This window comes from Theobroma cacao, chromosome 1, assembly GCF_000208745.1.
Source record: "Theobroma cacao cultivar B97-61/B2 chromosome 1, Criollo_cocoa_genome_V2, whole genome shotgun sequence".
In the NCBI taxonomy this organism is placed as follows: domain Eukaryota; kingdom Viridiplantae; phylum Streptophyta; class Magnoliopsida; order Malvales; family Malvaceae; genus Theobroma; species Theobroma cacao.
This window is the reverse complement of record NC_030850.1, coordinates 3,027,043-3,047,665: the sequence shown is the minus strand read 5'-3', so window position 1 is coordinate 3,047,665 and position 20,623 is coordinate 3,027,043. Positions and strand designations below refer to the sequence as shown.

The 20,623-nt window shown below is 36.7% G+C and overlaps 5 protein-coding genes across 10 annotated transcripts; 2 read left to right on the top strand and 3 right to left on the bottom strand.

Moving 5' to 3' along the window:
• Positions 968 to 4,732, top strand: LOC18611192 (small RNA degrading nuclease 1). The gene is given in 13 exon segments (XM_007047317.2): positions 968 to 1,106; positions 1,283 to 1,465; positions 1,579 to 1,668; positions 1,767 to 1,835; positions 1,928 to 2,068; positions 2,313 to 2,429; positions 2,509 to 2,578; positions 2,722 to 2,822; positions 3,145 to 3,270; positions 3,374 to 3,481; positions 3,984 to 4,088; positions 4,249 to 4,475; positions 4,477 to 4,732. Coding segments are annotated over 13 exon segments (1,542 nt in total). The 5' UTR covers positions 968 to 1,073; the 3' UTR covers positions 4,649 to 4,732.
• Positions 4,832 to 10,627, bottom strand: LOC18611191 (phosphatidylinositol 3,4,5-trisphosphate 3-phosphatase and protein-tyrosine-phosphatase PTEN2A). 4 transcript variants are annotated; one of them, XM_018119498.1, is made up of 13 exons: positions 10,345 to 10,627; positions 9,162 to 9,748; positions 8,813 to 8,914; positions 8,678 to 8,734; positions 7,784 to 7,849; positions 7,311 to 7,487; positions 7,108 to 7,194; positions 6,948 to 7,012; positions 6,799 to 6,875; positions 6,305 to 6,351; positions 6,078 to 6,208; positions 5,684 to 5,753; positions 4,832 to 5,555 (listed from the first exon to the last, which is right to left on the bottom strand). In XM_018119498.1, the coding sequence occupies exons 2-13, from the start codon at positions 9,708 to 9,710 to the stop codon at positions 5,031 to 5,033; spliced, it is 1,953 nt and encodes a 650-aa protein (XP_017974987.1). In that variant the 5' UTR covers positions 9,711 to 9,748; positions 10,345 to 10,627; the 3' UTR covers positions 4,832 to 5,030. The 4 variants fall into 4 exon arrangements, with proteins under 4 accessions (XP_017974987.1, XP_017974992.1, XP_017974996.1 ...); XM_018119503.1 differs by having other exon boundaries at positions 9,162 to 9,714; XM_018119507.1 differs by lacking the exon at positions 10,345 to 10,627 and having other exon boundaries at positions 4,832 to 4,919; positions 4,997 to 5,555.
• Positions 11,358 to 14,485, top strand: LOC18611190 (protein RER1A). Of its 3 annotated transcripts, none has more exons than XM_018119590.1 (4): positions 11,358 to 11,866; positions 13,018 to 13,198; positions 13,325 to 13,390; positions 14,181 to 14,485. In XM_018119590.1, exons 1-3 carry the CDS (start codon positions 11,496 to 11,498, stop codon positions 13,379 to 13,381), a joined length of 609 nt encoding a protein of 202 aa, XP_017975079.1. In that variant the 5' UTR covers positions 11,358 to 11,495; the 3' UTR covers positions 13,382 to 13,390; positions 14,181 to 14,485. The 3 variants fall into 3 exon arrangements, with proteins under 3 accessions (XP_017975079.1, XP_007047375.2, XP_007047374.2); XM_007047313.2 differs by lacking the exon at positions 14,181 to 14,485 and adding an exon at positions 13,495 to 13,868; XM_007047312.2 differs by lacking the exon at positions 14,181 to 14,485 and adding an exon at positions 13,485 to 13,868 and having other exon boundaries at positions 11,359 to 11,866.
• Positions 14,571 to 16,466, bottom strand: LOC18611189 (UPF0481 protein At3g47200). The gene has a single exon (XM_007047310.2). It carries the CDS (start codon positions 16,357 to 16,359, stop codon positions 14,761 to 14,763), a length of 1,599 nt encoding a protein of 532 aa, XP_007047372.2. The 5' UTR covers positions 16,360 to 16,466; the 3' UTR covers positions 14,571 to 14,760.
• On the bottom strand, positions 17,735 to 20,102 carry LOC18611188 (cysteine proteinase COT44). The gene is made up of 4 exons (XM_007047309.2): positions 19,433 to 20,102; positions 18,685 to 18,920; positions 18,452 to 18,592; positions 17,735 to 18,275 (listed from the first exon to the last, which is right to left on the bottom strand). Exons 1-4 carry the CDS (start codon positions 19,935 to 19,937, stop codon positions 18,003 to 18,005), a joined length of 1,155 nt encoding a protein of 384 aa, XP_007047371.2. The 5' UTR covers positions 19,938 to 20,102; the 3' UTR covers positions 17,735 to 18,002.

Below are 20,623 nucleotides of genomic sequence, written 5' to 3'. Positions count from 1 at the left end.
TGAATGATCCATTTTCACAGCCGGATGATTTATTCTGATCTCATTGTTCTTTCCTTTGGGTAACGAACAATCTATTTTTGTCTGACTCACTGTTACGTTGTTGTTTTTCGGAATGGCCGGATGGTTCTATTGCAAGAATTGAAACCCATTTTTTATTTTCTTTCATTGTTGATTTCTGTCATTACTTGTTCAGATGTGTCTCTGTATTGTAATTAGCGTGAATTCTCCACCCATGTGAAGTTTGTGAGATGTGGATGTTGTTGTGGTTGACTCTTTAGGCAGGTTTGGCCCTTTAGCTCGTGGGAGGTTGGGGGCGTTGGGCTGGTACTACTTTCTAATCTTTATATAAGGCTTTAGGTTACTTTCTATAAAGGTTTGGTTTCTGTCTCTATCAAAACTTTTAATAGAACACAAATGGTAAGGAAACTTAATCTTTTAACTTTAAAATATAAATGATTTTCCTAATAGAATCAATAACTTTTTTAAAAAATATTTCATTACAATCATTGAAGTTACCCTAAATAATGCCTCCAACTTATATTGGGTTGTTTAATTAGATATTCTAATTTTTGAGTTTAGTGTATTATTTTATTTTTACAAATTGGCTCTCTATTATTTTTATTCAAATTTTTATTGAGTACCAAAATAGTGAATAACTTTTTTTTTCGACCAAAATGTGTAAATTTTTGTTAACACTAGAATAAATAAATAACTTTAAGAATATTCATTGATCATATTATTCCTTAAATCGATGAATTTAATTTAATTCGAACCGGATTTTAAATAAAAATTTCAGGTTTAATTCGATTAGTTCCATCTAAGATATTATCATATGATTTAATAAATATTTATTTGATTTGATTTTGATTTTAATATATTTAAAAATATTAAAATTATTATAAAAATATTTTAATCATAAATAAAATTTAATTGGACAATTTTGACGGGTCGGATCCGGGTCTAGATTTTAGATGTGTCTAATCGGTTGAGTCGAACTCGAAATATCCAAAAACCCTAAACCCCCATAGCTGATCGGTCCCGCCTCCTTCAATCTCTCTCTCGTTGAACCCCGCATGGACGAGAAACTCGACACGGCCGAGAAAAAGGTAGAGCGGTCTTTTCAGCAACTATTGCATTTTCTTTCAGTCTGTTCGTTAATTCCGTTATTATTAGGCAAAAGGATGTTAATTTGAAAATAAAATGTTAAATTTATTAATATTCAGGTTTTTCCTTCAAAATTTTCATGCATTGTGCTGATAAGTTAAGGAAAAAAATTGAACAGGTTCTTGTCGAAATCGTCAAGTTAGTTCAAAAGAGAGGACTGAAAGGTACAGAAGGAGGATGGAAGGAGTTTTTGAATTCTTATGACAAAAAGTTTGGTGCTTCTTTGAGTGATCCGTCGAGGCGGTCTAATGATGTTTTGGTGTCTTTTCTTAAGACATTTACTAAAGCAGATGATTTGAAGGTAATTGATTATTGTATTTGCCATGGTGTTTGTTTTCGAGTGCTGTTTTTTGTTTAGCAATCAAGGTTCTAGGGTGTTAATGTTATGTTTTCTTTTTTCTTGCTTGTTTTCAGCTTTTTGATAGAATGTTGCAAGGCCATTTAAATAGGGCCGCGGTTAATCAAATTGGAAAACAATCTTTGGGTAATGAATCCCCTGAGCAGGTATAGTATGGAACATCTTTATTCGTTAGTGTTGCATTTATAGTTGCTTACAACGAATTTGTAATTGCTCTTGTTAATGGGTTATGGTGGCAGTGCAGAGGCTTGTTCGTTTAACTTTGGAACACCCACAATATCCACTAGATTATACATTCCCAACAGGCGATGAGGTTTGTAGCTATCATCTTTGCCTTTCATCTCAGTTATAATTGTATCCATTTTCAAAATCCTTTTATAGTTATATGCTGATCCATTGGTGTAGGGATGGATCATTACCAAGCTCCCTAAAAAATCTGGGATGTTGAGATCAAATGCCATGGTTGCTGTTGATTGTGAAATGGTTCTCTGTGAAGATGGCACAGAAGCGTTAGTGAGAGTTTGTGTTGTGGATCGTGATTTACAGGTATCAACTAGATTTTTCCTTTTTAGAATTTAAAAAAGGACCTTTGATGCTACAGCATCTTAATGCGAACTAATGTTTTATGTACCACCTCAAAAGAATGCAAAACTTGCGAGTTATTAATTTGGCAATTTGTGTCTTCAAGTTGCTTTGAGCTCAAGGGCAGTTAATTGTTAATTATAATTTGGTTATATTGCAGTAGCTAAAAAGAAAAAGAAAACTTTTGTCTGGTTTTTGTTTCTTTCAGGTCAAAATTGATAAACTTGTAAATCCAAACAAAGCAGTGGCTGATTATCGGACTGAGATTACAGGAGTTGCTGCAGGAGATTTGGATAGTGTCACTTGTTCGGTAGCAGACATACAGGTATGGCATGGCTAATTTCTCTGTTTCTTAGATCTCCTTCAATGCTGTTTGTCTGAGCAAAATGGATTGCTTTTCATAGAAATCCATGAAGAAGCTGTTATCCAATGGGACTATTTTAGTGGGCCACAGTTTACACAATGATCTGCAAGGTATGCTTTATAATGGCTAAAAGTTTGACCTCATTTTCATTTATGTTAGATTCAAATGCCTATCAGACTTGAACTTTTCGTATAGGGAGGTTATAGCTCTGGTGTCATTTTTAACCTTTCATGTTATCTTTTTTTGGATACAGTGTTAAAGATAGACCATGCAAGAGTGATTGACACCTCATATATCTTCAAATATTTGGATGCATCTATCTCTAAAAGACCGTCTTTGAATAACTTGTGCAAGGCAAGTACTAGGTGTCTTTTTTTTTTTCCCTGATGGAAAGGACCTGATCTACTACATGTGTTGTTTTTGCATGTTTCACACCTGTCAAATGAAGCACTGCATTTTTTTTATCTTTTTGGCCACTTAAATTAAGTACTCACATCTGGGTTGTTTAGGATGTTTTCTGGATGGCTTGTGAATAATCCCCTTTATTTTGCTCATTCTTTAATTGTAATTAACACTGCTTTGTTATTAGTAAAGACCTTGCATGGTGGAATAGATGGCAAAAGTCTACTGGTAGTTTGAGATGCTTGTTTTAACTGTTCCATGCATTGTTTTACAGTCTGTACTGGGATATGAAGTTCGAAAGCCTGGTGCTGCTCATAACTGTCTAGATGATGCGTGTGCTGCAATGAAACTAGTTCTTGCTAAGCTAGATCATGGTGACATTCGATTGGTTCAAGAAGACGTATGGACATGTGACTGCTGGTCATCTTTATTTTCAACTGCTTATGATTATCGCCTATGTATCTTAATTTCCTTGAATTGATTTTAATTTTCTGTAACACCAGGTGCCCCAAGCTGAAATGGAAAAGCTACTGCTCCATAGGATACCGATCAATGTTCCTAGGGAAGAAATATCTAGAGTCATCCCTGGAGATGTTGCAATTGAAATGAAGGTTGATTATTTCTATTTCTATCTTGTTTTCTCTATAGAAATCTTGGCTTGCCTTTTTCTTTACCTCTTAGTGCTGCATTTCTTATGTTTAAATGATTGAGGCTAGTGAAGTGATGGTTTCTGATGACATATTATGCATGAAAAATTGATTAATTGGCATAACTGAATTGATAAATTCATGATCATCTGAGTATTTATCTAATACTATGATGAACTGCATTTCTACGTGGCAATTGAAAGATGAGCTAAATTGTTAAAACTCAAACAATCCTACATAAAGGAAACTGTTGTCAGGTGACTATATTGTCCTTGATCTAAACTCCTCTACTATATTCAGGGATGAAGTGGTACAGATGACCTGTATAATAGATAGTTCAAAGTTTTAAGATTTGGACATCAAGACTTGGGTTCCTGACAAGCACTCTAGCTTCAAGTTCCTTTTCCTTCATTTGCACTTAATTATCCACGCTGAGTTTCTAATATGGTGATTTATTTTTTGGCAGCCATCTAAAAAGGCTCAAGGTCGCCATTACGCTGCGTTTGCTGTCTTTAATAGCCCTCAAGAAGCAAACCGAGCATTTGAAAATATAGAAGGCAATGAAGAAAAGGTATGTATTTTTAACAGCAAACCCTGGTTTTCTTCATGATGATATATCAATAATCTTTTCTTGTTCCACATGATTTGTGATGGACAATTTTTGAATGCCAATGCATTCTTTATACGTAAATTGCTATTTACATCTTTTATTTATTTATTTATTATCTCAGGATTCATCTGGACTACCTCAGAAACTAGTTACATTTCAGTTTGGCAAAGGAGTAACTGCTTGTATGTACATCCGTAAAATGGCACAGGACGATTCTCAGTGCCAAGTTTTGTCAAATAAAAGAGCATTTCAGGGTGAGGAGAAATCCATCGAGTCCAAAAGGCTTAAGACAGATCAGAAACCTGTAGAGGAAACAATGGTAAATTTTAATCAATTTGATGATCACGTAAGAGATTGAGAGGTTGAAGCAAGAACTGAAACAGAAAGATTTTCGAATTGTTATGCAGGATAAGATCATATCTGATCTTCAAAAGAAGGTTGATAAAGAGCCTTACAAAAAACAATTTTGGGGCTTAACTTACTCACTGAGTAGTTTGTATAGTCTCGCTAGTTTCCCCTGAAATGGTGGGGGAAGTGTTTTCTTCAGTTTTTGTTCTGAGTTAGGACTCATACTTTCTGTCTCCAATGAATTTAATTTTAATTTATTTTTGTACGTCATTCTGGAAGGAGAAGTGGTTCCACAAACCAAACATGCCTGATCTAGATTTCCAAGTAAGCACGGCCTATGTGCCTGAATGGTGAAACAGCTTGAAAGGGTTATTTTATTTGGTAGTGGAGTGGGGTGGGAATATTGTGTTCCAATTTTGCGAGCTGCCCAATGGAAAATGAACCCTGCTATATCAAAAATGAAGTAATCAAAGCAATGAATACAATAAATCAACTCTTTGATGGGCATTTCTCATTCCAACCTTTATGCAACAATCTCAGCAATGCTTCACGACTTCATTCGCTTTCATAATCTTCTTCTTCATCCCCAAAACTGAAGACTGATGCATCAGCAGCAATCACCTTGATATCACTTGCTCCCATGGAGTCCAGATTGGGGATCTCAAGTCCTGAGCAAGGTTTGCCAACTCCATTAATGCTTACGTCTTTGGAAGCATTGCTCAACGCTCGCTCTTGATTTTTGACTGATAGTTGATGAGTTCCATGCGTGGACGTCCCTATTTGCTCAGCTGCAGGGTTAGTTAGATGGCTGGAGACTGCAGGTCCAGCTCCAGCAGCTTGAGTCTGCCTACTCCTTGAAGCCCCTGATTCCTCCCCATCGCTGTCTGAGAATACATCACCATTGTCTTCATTTCCAGAAACTTTGCTATGTTTTGAACGGGCCGTGACTCCATCCTTGGTGTAACTGGAGTTACCCTGAGTTTCTTCGTTGACAGAATTAGTATTAGAATTTGACTGTGGTATACCGTCATAGTCTACCATTACCAGTTCAACCTTGAATCCAGGGTAAGGCACAGTTATCTACATAGCAAAGTTAACAAGTCACCAGAAGAAAGATTATAAAATGAATAACAGAATGAAACACAATGTGGAAAACGAAGAAGAAAAAGCATACTCAACACACGAGTACCTGTTATTAAGCCATTTACCTTGTCAAAACCGTCAAGATCAGAGGTGTCCAGTATTGTTCTGTTCTCTATCATTGTTGTATTTAACCAACTGAAAAGGAAAGTTAAAAGAAGTATCAGCTGTGGGAAACTATTATACACATCTTAAAGAAATTTATGCCTTACAAAGAGAGCATAATCCTTGAGGCAATCAAGCAACTGCCTAAGAAACAGATTTTGAAGACAGAATGCACAATCTTCCATAGTGAAATGGCAATTTTGCTTACCATTGCTCATGAATGTGCTAAAGACTAAGTTGGGCAAATAGTAAATTCATTCAATACAAGATCGAATAACTTGTCTGATGAAAATGACTCCACTTTCCATTTTAATTAACTGAAGATACAGAACAAGACAAAAGAGAAATATTACAGACCAGTAGAAATCTCCTTGACGGTCATGAAATTGGATTTTGAAGTCACCCACCAATTCTGTGAGACCAGGCTGCCCAGGCAGAGCAAAAACCACTATCCCTTTCTTAGGTGCCTTAATCCAGAAATCTTCTGGCTGCAATTGCAAACGCCTTAGCAGAGAACTGACAGATTAACACAAACAACCACAGCACTAAAATGAAACCATATGGCTTTAAAAGATAAGAATCACCATTAAATCCTTCGTTTTTGGATGCTTTCTTGTAGAGAACAAAGTTCCTGAGGTGAGGAAAAATGCAGCTGTTATCACATTTGCACATCATGTACTGAGAAGAAAATTACAAGATATGGAAAACAGTGAAACATCTTGTATATCTTCACCAAAAAAAAAAAAAACAAAGAATCCTGTTGTATATAACTTCACAGGAAAGCAGTTAAAAGAGAAAATTATGCTTTGCATTATTGTGCCATTGTGCCAGGACATATTTGGCCCATTGCTTCAGGAAGATAAGACAGGTCCAATATAGAATGTGTGGAAGTGAATGGAAGGTTAAGGGGTGGAATCTCAATTAAAGTTGTGAAAAGGAGAAAGAAAAAATTGTAACTTATTTAAGTTTCAATAGTATGGAACTTCCCAAGGTATATTAATTGAAATGGGCCAATGCCCCACAGCATAATATCAATAGGACCAACATCATGAAGGACTACATAAACACCAAAACATACCATTGTGATTGGAGATAGTAATAGAGGGCCTAATCCAGTAGGGACACTTATGAAGCCGGAACCCCCTAAGCATGCACCTGTAAGACGATAACTTTAGTATATTATTTAGGGTAAATATAACACAATCTAACAGATATGAGACACCCTACCTATGTCCAGGCTGATTTTCTCCATTGAAGTGTCTTAGGATACACTCAAAGTATTTGACATATCTCTAAGTAAAACGGAAAAATATTACATATGAGAATGATGTTAAAAAAATATCAAACACATAAAAGATCAAAATTTTCCTTTGAAGTAATGACTGACAATCTGACTTGGGAGAACCAGAGCTTTCCCGTCTATGCATCTTTTCTGGTTGAAGTAGTCGATGGCCTCTTCAGCTGTCGGAAAGAACTGAAGAAAGCAAAGTATTAATACAAACATAAAACGAATTGAAAATGGAACCAAAAAAAAGCAACAAGTTTTTGCTAAAAACCCACAGATCTATTGAGGAGATAATCAAAACACACCTTAAGGAATAAAAGAAGACTGCAAATCATTAATCCTGTCCTTCCCATACCAGCTTTACAATGAACAACCACCACATTTTCTATGTCCTCCTTCAGCCATGAGTATGCACTTTGACAAAAGGATTTTATGAGTTGAAGTTGAGGGCAATTGTGGTCATCAAATGGGAAACTTGCAACCTGTAAAAATGTTGGATGTTACGTTAAGGGGAAGTTGGAAAAATTAGTATTATCAAAATCCCAACATAATGGAAGGTATGCAAAAGCATTGTTTAAGAAGAAGCTCTGGCATTTTGTATAGTAAATATGCAGTCTCCAAAATCGTTCAAAATCTACCACGCGATATAGTTACAGAACCAAACAACATCAAACACATGCATATATTTAGTTCTAAACATTGACATCTCACAAGTTGAGGAGCATTGACTACCATAATACAATTGGTTTTAGTAGGCAAATAGAGATGAAGAATAAACCTTCCCCTGAAATAGTGATGCATCATACAACCTCTCTGAACACAAATTGTACACTTTATATCTTCCCTGCACAAAAATGTTGAAATAAAATATGTGAAAAAACAAGGGCTTCAATAAGCTTCAGAAATGTAAGCTAAGTCATACCTACTCACAGACAACATACAACCACATTTAATGCAAAAACTTAGAGCAACTAAAAGTCTACAATGTGCTATTACCAGCTAGTAACAAAAATAAATTTTGAGCTTTCCTTTTTAATTCTGCAGAAAAAGCAAAATAGAGCAAGGAAAGAGAAAGATATTACTATTCAACTATTGTCCAATAACCCTAAAACTTTTTGTCTCAATTACCCCCAGTCTAGCAACTTTGCCTCCTAACCTCTGTTTTAATGAGACAAACTTTGACATTGATTCTTTCACAGATTAAGATCTTAGAAATCAATGCTAATGATTAATGGTAATACATTCTTCCAATCCATGTGATGAGCATCATATCAAAGACAAAATTCAACAATTATTCATCACCTCCATCTCCAGGTGGATTCTGTAATTATTTAACTGTAAATGTTGTTATCCGAAACATAAACGATATTTCCAAAATAGTTCCAAAGAATTTTGATGGAAGTCATATATTTCTTCCCAAAGTTTATCCCTTTTTCTCATCTAATCTCATCTAGTCATTTAGTTAATATTCCATCCTAAATTTTTTTGCAATATTGGTTAGGCATGTAGTATCACAGATTTTACAATTTTACATATTCCAATTTAAAATTCTAAAAAAGAATGTCCCACTTCCAAATATTTCCTTATGTAGTTGACGGAACACCTTACCCTTTTCCAAGACCTATCCAATGAATAAATAAAAGATTCCTTTGCTATGTATGCAACATCCTACCTTGTGATGAGTTTCAAAAAACTTGATTACTTCTTCCATGTGATTTCGATAGAAGCCCTGCATCACATTTTACAGTCCATAAAACCATAAAGTGAACTTGGACATTGAATTTATGTGTAAACCAGGTAAATTTACCTCAAAGAATCCAAAAAGCCCTGAGCTTAGATCACCAGCAGGAAACCCCATAGCAATTATATTCTCAGTGATATAAGTCATATCCAAATCAAACTCTCCCTCCTGCATATCATGCATTAAAGACTCTTTTGAGCATGTAATTGGTTACATCTCTGGTATTGATTATATATAAGTCTTAAAGACAATGAATTTCTAGTCATGGTCAGGAAAACACAAAAATGAAAAACTTAGCAATTAGAATAAGTTCACTAGGAACAGTGCAGAATAATATCTGAATTCAAGATAACTGTGATTGATATCAAGCATTTTGATTAAAATTATACCACCAGTAACAACAAAAGTAGGCTACCTGGTATCTCCGTTTGTTTTGTGAGACAATATGGCGTGCCTTGACCTGCACTGCCTTCACTGCACTCCGAGATGAATCAACTATACCCTTTTTGAATGATTCAAGAACAGCTTGTGTCGCTGTAGAGGTATGCTCTGCACTATCATCCGGTGGTAGACTCATTGATTGCAACCGCAATCCAAGCCCACTGGTGAAGCGCGCAAAAGCTGAAGTCCCAGCATTTCCAGCTTGAGAGCCTTGTGACGGTGCTACAGGCTGTGGAAATTTCAAATTTCTTGCCCAAGAAGATATGGCAGTGGAGGATAACACAGATGGTGGGGAATCATACGAGGAATTAGTTTTTGCAGTGACAGTAGGTGGATTATCACTGGCCTTTGGAGGTTCAACATCAACAGCTCTGGCAGGAGGTTCAACCTCATTAGCTTTTGCTTGATGTTTGGCATCACTAGTGTTCGCTGGCGGTTTAACATCAGTGGCTTCAGCAGGAGTTTCACCATCAGAAGCTTTAGCGAGAGGTTGAGATGAGGAATCCGCAGACTCTGAGTTCATAATACTACTCAAATGCAATTTAAAGTTTCACTATTCCTCTGAACAAAAGAAAAAAGTATAATTTCATGAGTAAAATAGCAAAATTAATCAGATTTGAGCAGTCAATCAAAAACTAATCTAAGTAAAAGTACGCATTTCGTTGTCCCAAAAAATAAATTTTTTAGTTTTTTACACTCTCAAAATCTTGTCTTACATTTTGATCCAAAAATACTTTTTACTTAAGTAGCGAAAGTGAAAATTGAATGGAGCCAAAGAATAACAGTTTGAGCCAATGAAACCAGCAAATCATCGCATTTGTGAACACTTATCATTGGCTACTCCTAAAGATAACGCTTTTCATAAAACTAAGCTAACAAATTTCATCTACCGCTACTTTTCCATCGCTCTTGAAATCAACATCTCAAATTCGAAATGCAATTGATTTTTGTAAATCCAAGCACCGGCCCATCATAATTCGACAATGTATTGAAAATGCAATCAGCAAAAGAATTAGATCTGGCAACAGAGCTTAAATTACTATCAACAAACAAGATCCAAAAATGGTTATGAATTTCCCGCATAGCGAATGTAATCACGATTTAGAGGCATTTTGATTTTGAAAAAAGGAACACTTTACCAGAATTCGGATCCTGACCTGGAGTTTTACGTTGAAGAGAAGAACAACAGTTTCAGCTATTTATTTGATTTGATTTGCCTCCGTCGAAGAGCTCATGTCAGCAATTGAGAAGTTTAAAAAAAAAAAAACAACCACCACCCGCTACGGCCGCTCAGAAATTAATTATCCGCTAATTTAGTAATTTTGCTCTCTAATTATACGTGCAACTATGGGTTAACGATTAACTAACAAATGCTCTATCGTTTCCCTTGAACCACGGCCAAACATCTACGGGCCGGGTTGGGGCTGCTTATCCATTTTGCTTCTAAGTGGTAAAAAACTAAAAATGAATGTTTGATTTTATCCAAATTTGTAACTTGATATCTACTTTTTTTTTTTTTGGAGTGATTGATATCTACTTATTATTTCTTAATAATCAGTTAATTTTTTAAATAAAACTACTATATAATAATGACCTGACTCATTGTTATTTTCAAATTTATTATTACTTTTTAGTAATTTAATTACATTATAATTTTAAAAAATATATCTAAATTAGTTTAACACTACTAACAAAAATATCCATCATCATTATTAATTTAAGTTCTTTATCCAAATAATAATAATTTAAGTTTATTCATTTAAAATTAGATGATTAATTAATTCTTTTTTATGGGTAAAGTCAACTCGTCTACACTATCTATTATAGCATTTGATCTAATATTTAGTTGAATTTGAATTGATTTTGATATAATTTTATTATAAAATTATTTTTTAAAAAAATTAAATATGTAACATTAACATTTATAAATTTTTTAAAATTTATTTATATATTCGATATGCATTTAAATCACTTATCGTGAACATGCATCATCATAATTAATTTAAGTTCTTTACTAGTAGAAATTAATTTAAATTTATCCATTTAGAATTGGATGATAAATTAACTAAGTTGTACATTTCAAATAGGTCCGGTTTACCCGAACCGGTTCGATGACGTTGACCCAACAAAAGCCATGTGCTGAAGCACGAGCCAAAAAATCAGAGGCTCGGAAAAACCTTGTGATTGTATACGAAGAAGACAACATTGTTTCAGGATTAAAAAAAAAAAAAAATACACGACAAGGAAGAAACTTATTTCAGGGGAAAAAAAAAAGGGAAAAGCTTTGTATTTTTTGGTTTGGCCCGCGATGGAGACCAGACCAACCGGCGCTGCCCTGGGTGGTGACGATCTATCCCAGTCGTCACGTGCAACTGCCATATCGCGGTGGACCTTCGAGGTATCGCGGCGGTACCAGCACGTCCTCGATAAGACGGTCCCGCACATTCTCAACCGTTGGATCGGATGTCTCGCCGTGGCGTTGATCTACGCTGTACGCGTATATTTTGTCCAGGGCTTCTACATCATCACCTACGGCCTCGGCATCTACTTGTTGAATCTCCTTATCGGGTTCCTTTCTCCTCAGGTGGACCCCGAGATGCAGGATGGCCCCACGCTCCCCACGCGTGGATCCGATGAGTTTCGCCCTTTCGTCCGCCGACTCCCCGAGTTCAAATTCTGGTTCGCCATCTCACTCTTTATTTTAACGCATATGATTAGGTTTCATTAAAATTAAATTAGGTTTCATTATGTTGCATCATGAGAACGACGTTCAATTTGTTTTGTGATTAATAAGAAACTTGGTGGATCAAAGGTCTCTATTTCTCCTGGTAGTGTTCCAAATTTTAGGAAAATTTGATTTAGTATTGATTCGAACTCAGGTTATGTCTTTTTGAAGGGAAATTAAGATGAACGAAGGAAGCTCTTATTGCATGAGAATTATAATGCCAGGGCACTGTGAAGGAAGAATTTAATGAAGTATTTTGATCAATGCTATAAATGAAGAGATCATAAATCTTATTATAGAGGAAAAAATATTGTAAGATTCTTTCTTTATGCCTTTTTTAGAATCAAGTGCTCCCAACATAGCCGTATTCTGCAATTCAAACAAACTTGTTCAAGTAGTTTGCTTTTTGTTTTTCTTGCCCGTGCAATTGAAGTCTATGAGAACGATTAGAAATTTCAGTGATTTACCTTTTTCTCTTTTAAATTCTGGATTAAAAGAAGTGAGAATAGAATTACAGCTCAATTGCATATATATATATATATGGACAATTACCTGGGGTAAAATGATATGCAATTATGAGGGGGGGGGGGGTGTGGCAAAAGATAGAATAATATCCTTATAAGATGCAGCACTTTCAGGGTCTTTGTTACTTCCATTTCCATGGTACATGCCAATATAGGCTTTATCATATACTGTCATTTGTCTGAAGCACTTTCTTTTGGATGGTTTCGTTGTTTAGAAATTTCTGCCATAAAATATTCACTTTTATGGTAAGTCTATACCATGTTATAAAACTAATGGCAAAATTCAGTTTAGAGTCCAATTCTATTCTTTGACCTTGGGGTCTCCTAATACCATATTACCCACTATATAAATTGTTTTCCAATTTGAGGTGAAACAGAGACTGGGATAAAGAAAAAGTTTTTCTTTCTCTCTTCCACATTTTTCTCTACTCCCTTTCTCTTTGTTAATGGTAGTTTGTAACAGTTAATAATAAAAATGCAGGTACATGTGCATACATATACAGGGTGTCATAAAATGTAGTTACTTTATTTATTTTCAATGTTATCATTTTCCTCTCTTATGTGCACCTTTCCTTGTGAAGGTACTCTATTACGAAGGCCTTCTGCATTTCTTTTGTGATGACATTCTTCAGTGTGTTTGATGTGCCTGTCTTTTGGCCAATACTCCTTTTCTACTGGTTAATGTTATTCATCCTAACCATGAAGAAACAGATACTACACATGATCAAATACAAATATGTTCCTTTCTCGTTTGGGAAACAGGTATTCCTGAATCCATCTTCCTTTGTGACCAGCAGACAGGATATTTAGTGTACTATTTTTCCTTTGTATTGTCATCGTTGTGCTTGGTCATGCTAAATGAATATTGTTCTTTGTTTCTTTTGTTAGCGATATGATGGCAAGAAGTCCTCTTCAACAGAAAACATGAACCTTCCTAGGGATTAAATTCCTCAGGTAGCAAGACTATGCCACATAAAACAGTTTTATTTTTGGAGGTTGTGAAAAAAATTTTTTCCTCTTTCCTTTGAATCGATTTTTGTGTTGACAGCTGATTTTAGGATTTGCTGGTAGTACAAAGTTGTCTCAAGGATCATCAGCCGCACATTGCATAATTGTTCATTTTTCCCAGCTTTTTACTGGATTAGCTCTCAGATGTAATGGAGAAGTCTAGCTTAGAGAAACTAAAGTTATTGCAAAGAATGCTTTGTAAGGAAGGGACAGCAACATTTTCTTGTCACCTGTACCTTCATCCAATGACATGTACTTAACTGAAGATAACACCAATCAAGTAGTGTGGTTGGATTACATTAAATGTGGTTTTGAATTGTACTTTTGAAGTTGAAATACCCTCTTCTTCCCTGGGGATGCTTTTTACCTCAGCAAGCTCCAAATATTCTTGGAATCTGGATATTCTATTATTCTTTTGCTTACAGATGAGCATCGCACTTGCCTTGTTTATTAATCACAGTTAAAGCTTCACAAAAGCTTTTGTGTTTCTGTGAGTGAGATTTGGGGCTAAATATTTTCATCATTTGGTGAAAACTTGCTGCCTTGATTCACTGAATGTGTTGATGCTTACTTCAAAGTGCATTAATCTGTTATTGAATCTACCATTATCTTTTCCTCGGATATCTTCATTTTTCTTGCTTACACACATTACTTTGGTCCTGCAATGGTTGATAACCTTGGATGGAGTGTTTCTAAAGTTGTAGCTTGTCTGATAAGCTGTTGCTTCACGTAACAGGTAGCTTGTTTTTCTACGCTTCACCCTGATCCTCAAAGAAGGTTGACATAAAAGTCTCATTCGATGGCAAATGCTGGTATGTAATGGAACATGCCTCAACATTTATTGGGGACAAATATCTTATGTCAAGTAGGCGTTTGTGATGGCACAGGCCATATTTTATTCGGTTAGTAGAATAGTAGAATCAACTAGTTAGGGTTTAGGGTGTAACCTCTCTAAGGCATATTGTTTGCCAACTTTGATACTGTGCTTCTTCAGTGTAAAAGCTGCCGAGCTCAAGATGGAAGAATTAAGAACCTTAAAGACTCTAGTATCCAAAGCCTATGAATGATGCAAATTATTGATGGTGAAAGAAACTATCATGGGGATTTATGGCTGATAATTCCAATATTAGATTTTCAAACCAACATTGGCATTGCTGCATCCTTTTGTATTTTGTGTATGCTGATACAAACACATTTTGCCTACAACAAGGTCTTAGCCTAATAATTGAAGAAATGAATGGAAGTCATTGATGTATATATATAAAAGCATTCTCTTCAAACAGATTAGAGAGATTGATTAGAGGGCCTTACTGAATTCAAGACCTTGGCCTATAATATCCATAAACTCCATAAAAGGTCTGTGCAAAAGTAAGCACCAGCAAGATGCAAGCGGCAAAAAATGAGATGATGGCCCAAGGATTGTTGAAGTATCTGTGTTTCAAGGTTGCACGCCAAGCATTCCACCTGTGATTGTAATATCTGTTCACGTCTTCAGACAATTGGGAAAGATAACTGTTATTGATATCAAAAACAACCTCTTGACAGAGGCGGTTGAAAAGGTCAGCTACTTCTGCATCACTGCCAAGCCAGTGCTCAATAATACCAAAGTAATGGAGGTATCCCACATCTTCATGTGAGTTGATCAAGTTATCCATGAATATCACATAGGAAGTAATATCATTGCTGCAATCAAGATGACACTGCTCAAATGCAATCAGATTGAGGAAAAGGGACTTAGTTCCATCATGAATCAAGAGGCGAGGAATGCGAAGAATCCCGTTCTTAAACTTAATGTCCCAGAAGCGATCAGTCTTCCTTTTCTTGAACTTAATACCAGCCTCTCTGAGCTCTGATACACAATGAATTAGTTGTTGCCTTCGCTTATCAGCAACACGAATAGCATTTGGCCTTTTCTTGAGCCAGATTCTAGGTACAGGTTTGGGACCAGAGCTTAACAGACTTCTTCTGAAAACATCAAGGCAATGAAGGCCACCCAGATCAGAAAAAGGGTCGAAGATGTTTGTATGCCCCAGAGAGGATCCAAATCTGTTCATGTCACTCTTTGTTAATGGCTCATCTGTTGGCATTAGAGGGTCAAAGAATCTGATTGCTAACTTGGCAACCTTTCCCTTCTGGTCAGGTTCACCAAGCTGAATCCCCAGCAGCATATCAAGAACAAAGAGTGAAAGCTGGTTCTCTAACATTATCATGTCTCTATGAATAGCATGCATCGAGCCGCGCATTGCAAAAACAGGATCATTTCTAGCATAGCCAAGACGTTGGAATCCTACAGCAGCTCCTTGAAAGAGTTCAAGCACAAAGCAGCCATCAAGAACCAACATTTCCACAAATTCATTGCTACTAAGAGTGATGGTTCCTTCATAACAGGCACGAGCTCTTTCTTCAAGTTCCTTCATGGAATCAAGATACAGCTGTAGTTCCTGATTAGTACGCTTTAGGACACGGTGAAGAGAACGCCACTTGTGCTGATCCATTTGGCGTAGGCGTCTCTTGCCATGATGGTAAGGTCCCACGGAGACAATTTGGGGGACATAAGCTTTAATATCACCTTCTCTTAGGTAGTGAGGAACTCTATAGATGCTCAACTTTTCCCACGAACCTGCTGAATCATCTTGCCTTGCCTGCTCTAGCTTTTCTTTGATGGATATAATCCACTCAGGCTCTGGTGAACTGGCTGCCTCTTCACAGTTTTCACCATCCTCGTTGATAGGAACCTGCAGGGAACCAGAAGGAACATGCTGTTGTTTCTGCAGCTGCTGATCATTTTCTTCTGGTAACTCAAGGGATTTGGTGGTACCTGTAGATGATCTAGGAATTCCAGATTCCACAGTTTCCCTGAGTTTGAGGGTGATTAGGTACCAACTCAGGAGCTCTTTGTTGAATACAGCTACCATTTTAATTGGACAAAAACAATTCTGGAAATGATTTTGCTTGAAAAAGATGCCTTCCTAATAATCTGGAAAGATTTGATACTTCCATACCCTAAGATCAACATTTGACTCATAAATACAGAAAGTTGTTAAATAGTAAAATTGATGTGAAAGCAGTTGGAATTATTTATTTGATGCCTTAATTAATCTGAGCCAATTGTGTAACCCACATGGACCCCTCCTGGCTTAGAGTAAAAGTTTCCCGATGACTTTTAGGTGTGATGCTTCATTCACAACCTTTGAAAGGTTCATTCCTTATCCTCCAACATTCCTATTTTGTTCAGTGATGATCATTTTCTCACATAAGCAAGGGGGAACTCTCCTATTTTAATTGAAGATACAAAATCAGTATAAGTTTTTCCCAGCCAACTTTTGAAAATGTCTTCAAAGCGTGCAGCAGCAGATTTCTTGCAAGCATATACTTAAACAAAAGTAGTATTAAAAGGATGATGCAATTTGCTTAAGAACTTAAACCATAGTTAGCTGGCCAATCTGTGGCTTATCAACCCCGAAAGGTCTATTTGGGAGTTTTTTGCACATGGATGAAATGAAAGAGGTCCATATCAGTTTTAGTCATGTGATGATGCAGTCATGCTAGAAGGTGGGGAGGTGGGACAAGAGCAAGCTGGAAACTTGAAAAAGGCAATGTTTGAGTATTAAATTTGCCTTCACTTAATCATTTCGAATTAAACTAGAATATTATATATAAAAAAAACAGCACTCATATCAAGGTGGAAAATGAATAAAACTAGTAAGCATAATAATTTTCAATGCTCTAAAATAAGCACAGGTCTCTAGGCAATTGAATAGGCACAGAGTAGTAACTGAACATAACCCCAACCATTTTGACAGATTAATTGATTTCTATGTACTTTTCAATCAATTATGTTTGGTAGGAGAGAAAAAAAGGGAGAAAGGAAAATGCGGAAGAATTAATAAGCTCAACCAAATTCTCCGCCTACTTATTACCTTAATAATATAGAGAAATGAGGACGGCTAGCTGCTCAATTCTAGAAATAAATCATCCCCAAGTAATGTTAACAACAATGCTTTCATTGTCCTTTAAAAAGAGAACTACAGAAATGCTGCTATGCGCAAGAATCACCTAGTGGACAAACGTTTGGCATTTGGATATGAAATGATTTGGACTTGATCAGCTATCAAATATGGTATAGTTCTTCCTATCATATGGTTTCCTCTACACTTGGAAAAGCACTTGGTAAAGCCTGTAATATTACATATCTTCTTTCATTTGTTAAATAGATCAGTGAATTCAATTCCAGGAGCAAATCTTGACTAACCATCAGCATCTGCAGATAACCAAACTGCTAGAGAGAAGTACTTGGCAAATAAAGATAGACTTTGAATTGAAATTGCATTAATCACAACAATTACCAGTTTTCCAGATGCTGCTGTTTCGATAAATGAAAACATATGTACAACAATTATAAATCCAAACAACATAAATGGCCCCACTCCTATGGATACCAACAAGGAATAGACTGGGAAATTTCACTTGCACCAGTCATCCCTTGTCTTTCTCCAATGCCCAAAAACAGCATTTGAGACATTTTAACTTCCAAGAACTGCAAACTGAAGCAAAGATTTCAAGCACTGCTGATCTTCTCAGCGCTTTCATTACTCCAGAAAGGTTTGATAGGGTTTACCCCGTTCTTAACTGGATAGGAAGCCTCCATTGCAATGCCACACCTTCCGGAATAGCCATCCGCATTACGCTCTATCCTTATGTATCCATGTTCACCCCAGGTGTTGCCCCATGAGTTCCTCACAAGCCAGTAGTCCACACCATTATCAGTGCCATATCCAACAGCAACCACACCATGGTCTAAAGCTGTCCCACATTGACCAGTGAAAACTCCCTGAAAATGTTCAACAAATACAACCGAGTTAATAAAGCACTCCAACTCCTTTTAAAGACTGTTTGCCCGGGATGTTAGCTATTAGTTTAGGCTTCAGAAATGTTCTAAAATCAAATAATGGCTAGAGGGAAAAGAACTGATGGAAATAAGGGTAGAGAAGAAAAGGTCAAGCTTACCGATTCATAAAGTTGGAAAAATCTGCCACCAGCTTCAATGGCAACACTCACAGGCTGATGTGCAACAGCTTTCTTTAAAGCGCTTTCATCATATGACACGACATCCTCGTACCCATCAATGCTAACAACCTTAGCATTCTTCTGTTAAAAATCCAAAACAAAAGAGCATCAAGATCCATAACCATAAAAACGACTGAACTCCAAGATTGCTGTCTTAGAATTTTGAAACTGACCCTCGTTGGATCACATTGGCTATCAATGCCAAGGTAAGGATAGTCTTCCTCGGTGTCAATGCCACCATTGTCAAGAATGAATTGGAAGGCATAGTCCATTAGGCCTCCATTGCAGCCTGCGTCGTAGGTCCGGTCACAATCTACTAGCTCCTGTTCTGATAGAGAAATTAGTTCACCAGTGACAATCTTGTTTATGCCTTCCACTGCTGCAATTGTTGAGAACGCCCAGCAACTTCCTGTTCCAAGTGAAGAAAACAGGGCGGGTAAGTTGAGAGATTTTGGAACGAAATTTTGATAAGTTTCACTTTGATATTGGGCCTTGGGCCGAACCTACTTTTCGAATCAGACGTGGCTTGGGCTGGCCCAGCTTACTTGATAGGAAGGTTTGTTTAATTAATTATATTTATAAAAACGGAAAATTTAATCTTTACATGACAAAGCCTCAACTTCCAAACTACCATTTCCATATTTCATAACCATAAGTCACAACTACCATTCTGCCACCAATATTTCTAGTCCGTTTTTTGACAAATTATAGGAAATCAAAAACCATCATTAAATAATATTTTCTACTAAGAAATTAAGGGTTGAATGATCATAAAATTACCAAAAAGCCTTAAATCGCAAGCAATCTAATCCGATCTTAGATTAAGATAGATCGGTCAACAAAAAATTATCTATTCCTGACATAAGAATAGCGTATTATAATAAAAAAAAACGTGCATAATTAATTGAAATTGTTACTTACCACAATATCCTTGATCCTTGACGGGATTAACAGATCCGTGTTCTCTCCAGTCGACGGACTCCGGCAAGCTGTCGCCGGCACGGAAAGCGTAACGTTGGCTGGGGTTTTTGGACTTCATGACTCGACGCCTGGGGTCACTCCTTGTGCCCAAAAACTTGGAACGGTACTCTTGGTTTGTTAAATCAGCGAACTTGTTCAAACCAAGCTTGTATGTCCTGTTGTTATTAGAGTTATGTTCATCAATGAATTTCAAGTTATCCTTAAAGATGTCGAACCTCATCTCTTCCTCTCCTATGCCGTTGTATGCTTTGCCATGTTTCACAAGCCAGGATTTGTACAAGCTCCTCACCTCATCATCGCTTCTCCAGCTTGATGATGATGATGGATGGTTTTGATTCGAGTTTAGGATAGATATGTCTGTAGCAGAAGACAAGGTGAAGAAGAGGAAAAGAAAGGCGGAAATGGTTGCTGCTGCTGCCATGGGAGATTCAAAAAAGGTTGTCATGTTTCTTGGAGAGAAAGGTTGAGGAGAGTGATTCGATGAAGAAAACGGGAGAGAGCTTCAGAGTTTATAAAGACAATGGAAATGGTTTAATATTCAAGCGTGGAACATTATTGACGGTGAAAAAGTTGAAAAGAAAAAGAAAAAAAGGTTATTGCGTTGCAGAGAGAGAGAGAGAGATTTATTGGGGACCAGACCAAACTCATGGAAATAGGAGTAGAAGGCAGAAGACAGGCTTTCGGCCTCGTGGGTCGTTGGTGGTCAGTAGAAAATGGAAATACCGAAGGCCAGCCCGAGTCCTTTGGGACTTGGACAAAGCACAGGGCGCACTAGGCGGCAGCTAGGCAAAGCCTTCTGATATAGCGAATGAGGTGTTGCTACGTAGGATTCCCTGCGGTTTCTTAGGGGGGAAGGGTGTTGTAATCTCCTTGCCTCGCCTACTAGTCATATTCCAACGGAAGAAGTTCAATGATCAAAAATTAAAGTTGAAAAAAGATGACGTGAGAATCTGAGATAAAAAAAATATAAAAAACAAAAAACCCTCCTTCTCAACTTTCTTTGCAAATTGTAAAAACAATATCAGAATCCATAAATTTCTTTTCTTTTCTTTTCTAAGTAATTATTGATTGATGCAGGAGGAGGGGGGGGGGGGGGGGGGGGGTGGGGGGTTAACTGTGGCATGTGGTCGT

What these genes read in the sequence shown, in the direction of transcription:
- LOC18611191 (XM_018119498.1), bottom strand. Translation starts at nt 9,710, where the DNA reads ATGAACTCAGAGTCTGCGGATTCCTCATCTCAACCTCTCGCTAAAGCT. An exon ending in AAAACAAACGGAGATACCAG is followed by an intron (nt 8,915 to 9,161) that starts GTAGCCTACTTT and finishes CATGATATGCAG; the next exon opens with GAGGGAGAGTTTGATTTGGA. An exon ending in CAAAAACGAAGGATTTAATG is followed by an intron (nt 6,209 to 6,304) that starts GTGATTCTTATC and finishes TTGCAATTGCAG; the next exon opens with CCAGAAGATTTCTGGATTAA.
- LOC18611190 (XM_018119590.1), top strand. Translation starts at nt 11,496, where the DNA reads ATGGAGACCAGACCAACCGGCGCTGCCCTGGGTGGTGACGATCTATCC. An exon ending in CTCCCCGAGTTCAAATTCTG is followed by an intron (nt 11,867 to 13,017) that starts GTTCGCCATCTC and finishes TTCCTTGTGAAG; the next exon opens with GTACTCTATTACGAAGGCCT. An exon ending in CTTTCTCGTTTGGGAAACAG is followed by an intron (nt 13,199 to 13,324) that starts GTATTCCTGAAT and finishes TTCTTTTGTTAG; the next exon opens with CGATATGATGGCAAGAAGTC.
- LOC18611189 (XM_007047310.2), bottom strand. Translation starts at nt 16,359, where the DNA reads ATGGTAGCTGTATTCAACAAAGAGCTCCTGAGTTGGTACCTAATCACC.
- LOC18611188 (XM_007047309.2), bottom strand. Translation starts at nt 19,937, where the DNA reads ATGACAACCTTTTTTGAATCTCCCATGGCAGCAGCAGCAACCATTTCC. An exon ending in GCCAATGTGATCCAACGAGG is followed by an intron (nt 18,593 to 18,684) that starts GTCAGTTTCAAA and finishes GATTTTTAACAG; the next exon opens with AAGAATGCTAAGGTTGTTAG. An exon ending in TTTTCCAACTTTATGAATCG is followed by an intron (nt 18,276 to 18,451) that starts GTAAGCTTGACC and finishes GAACATTTTCAG; the next exon opens with GGAGTTTTCACTGGTCAATG.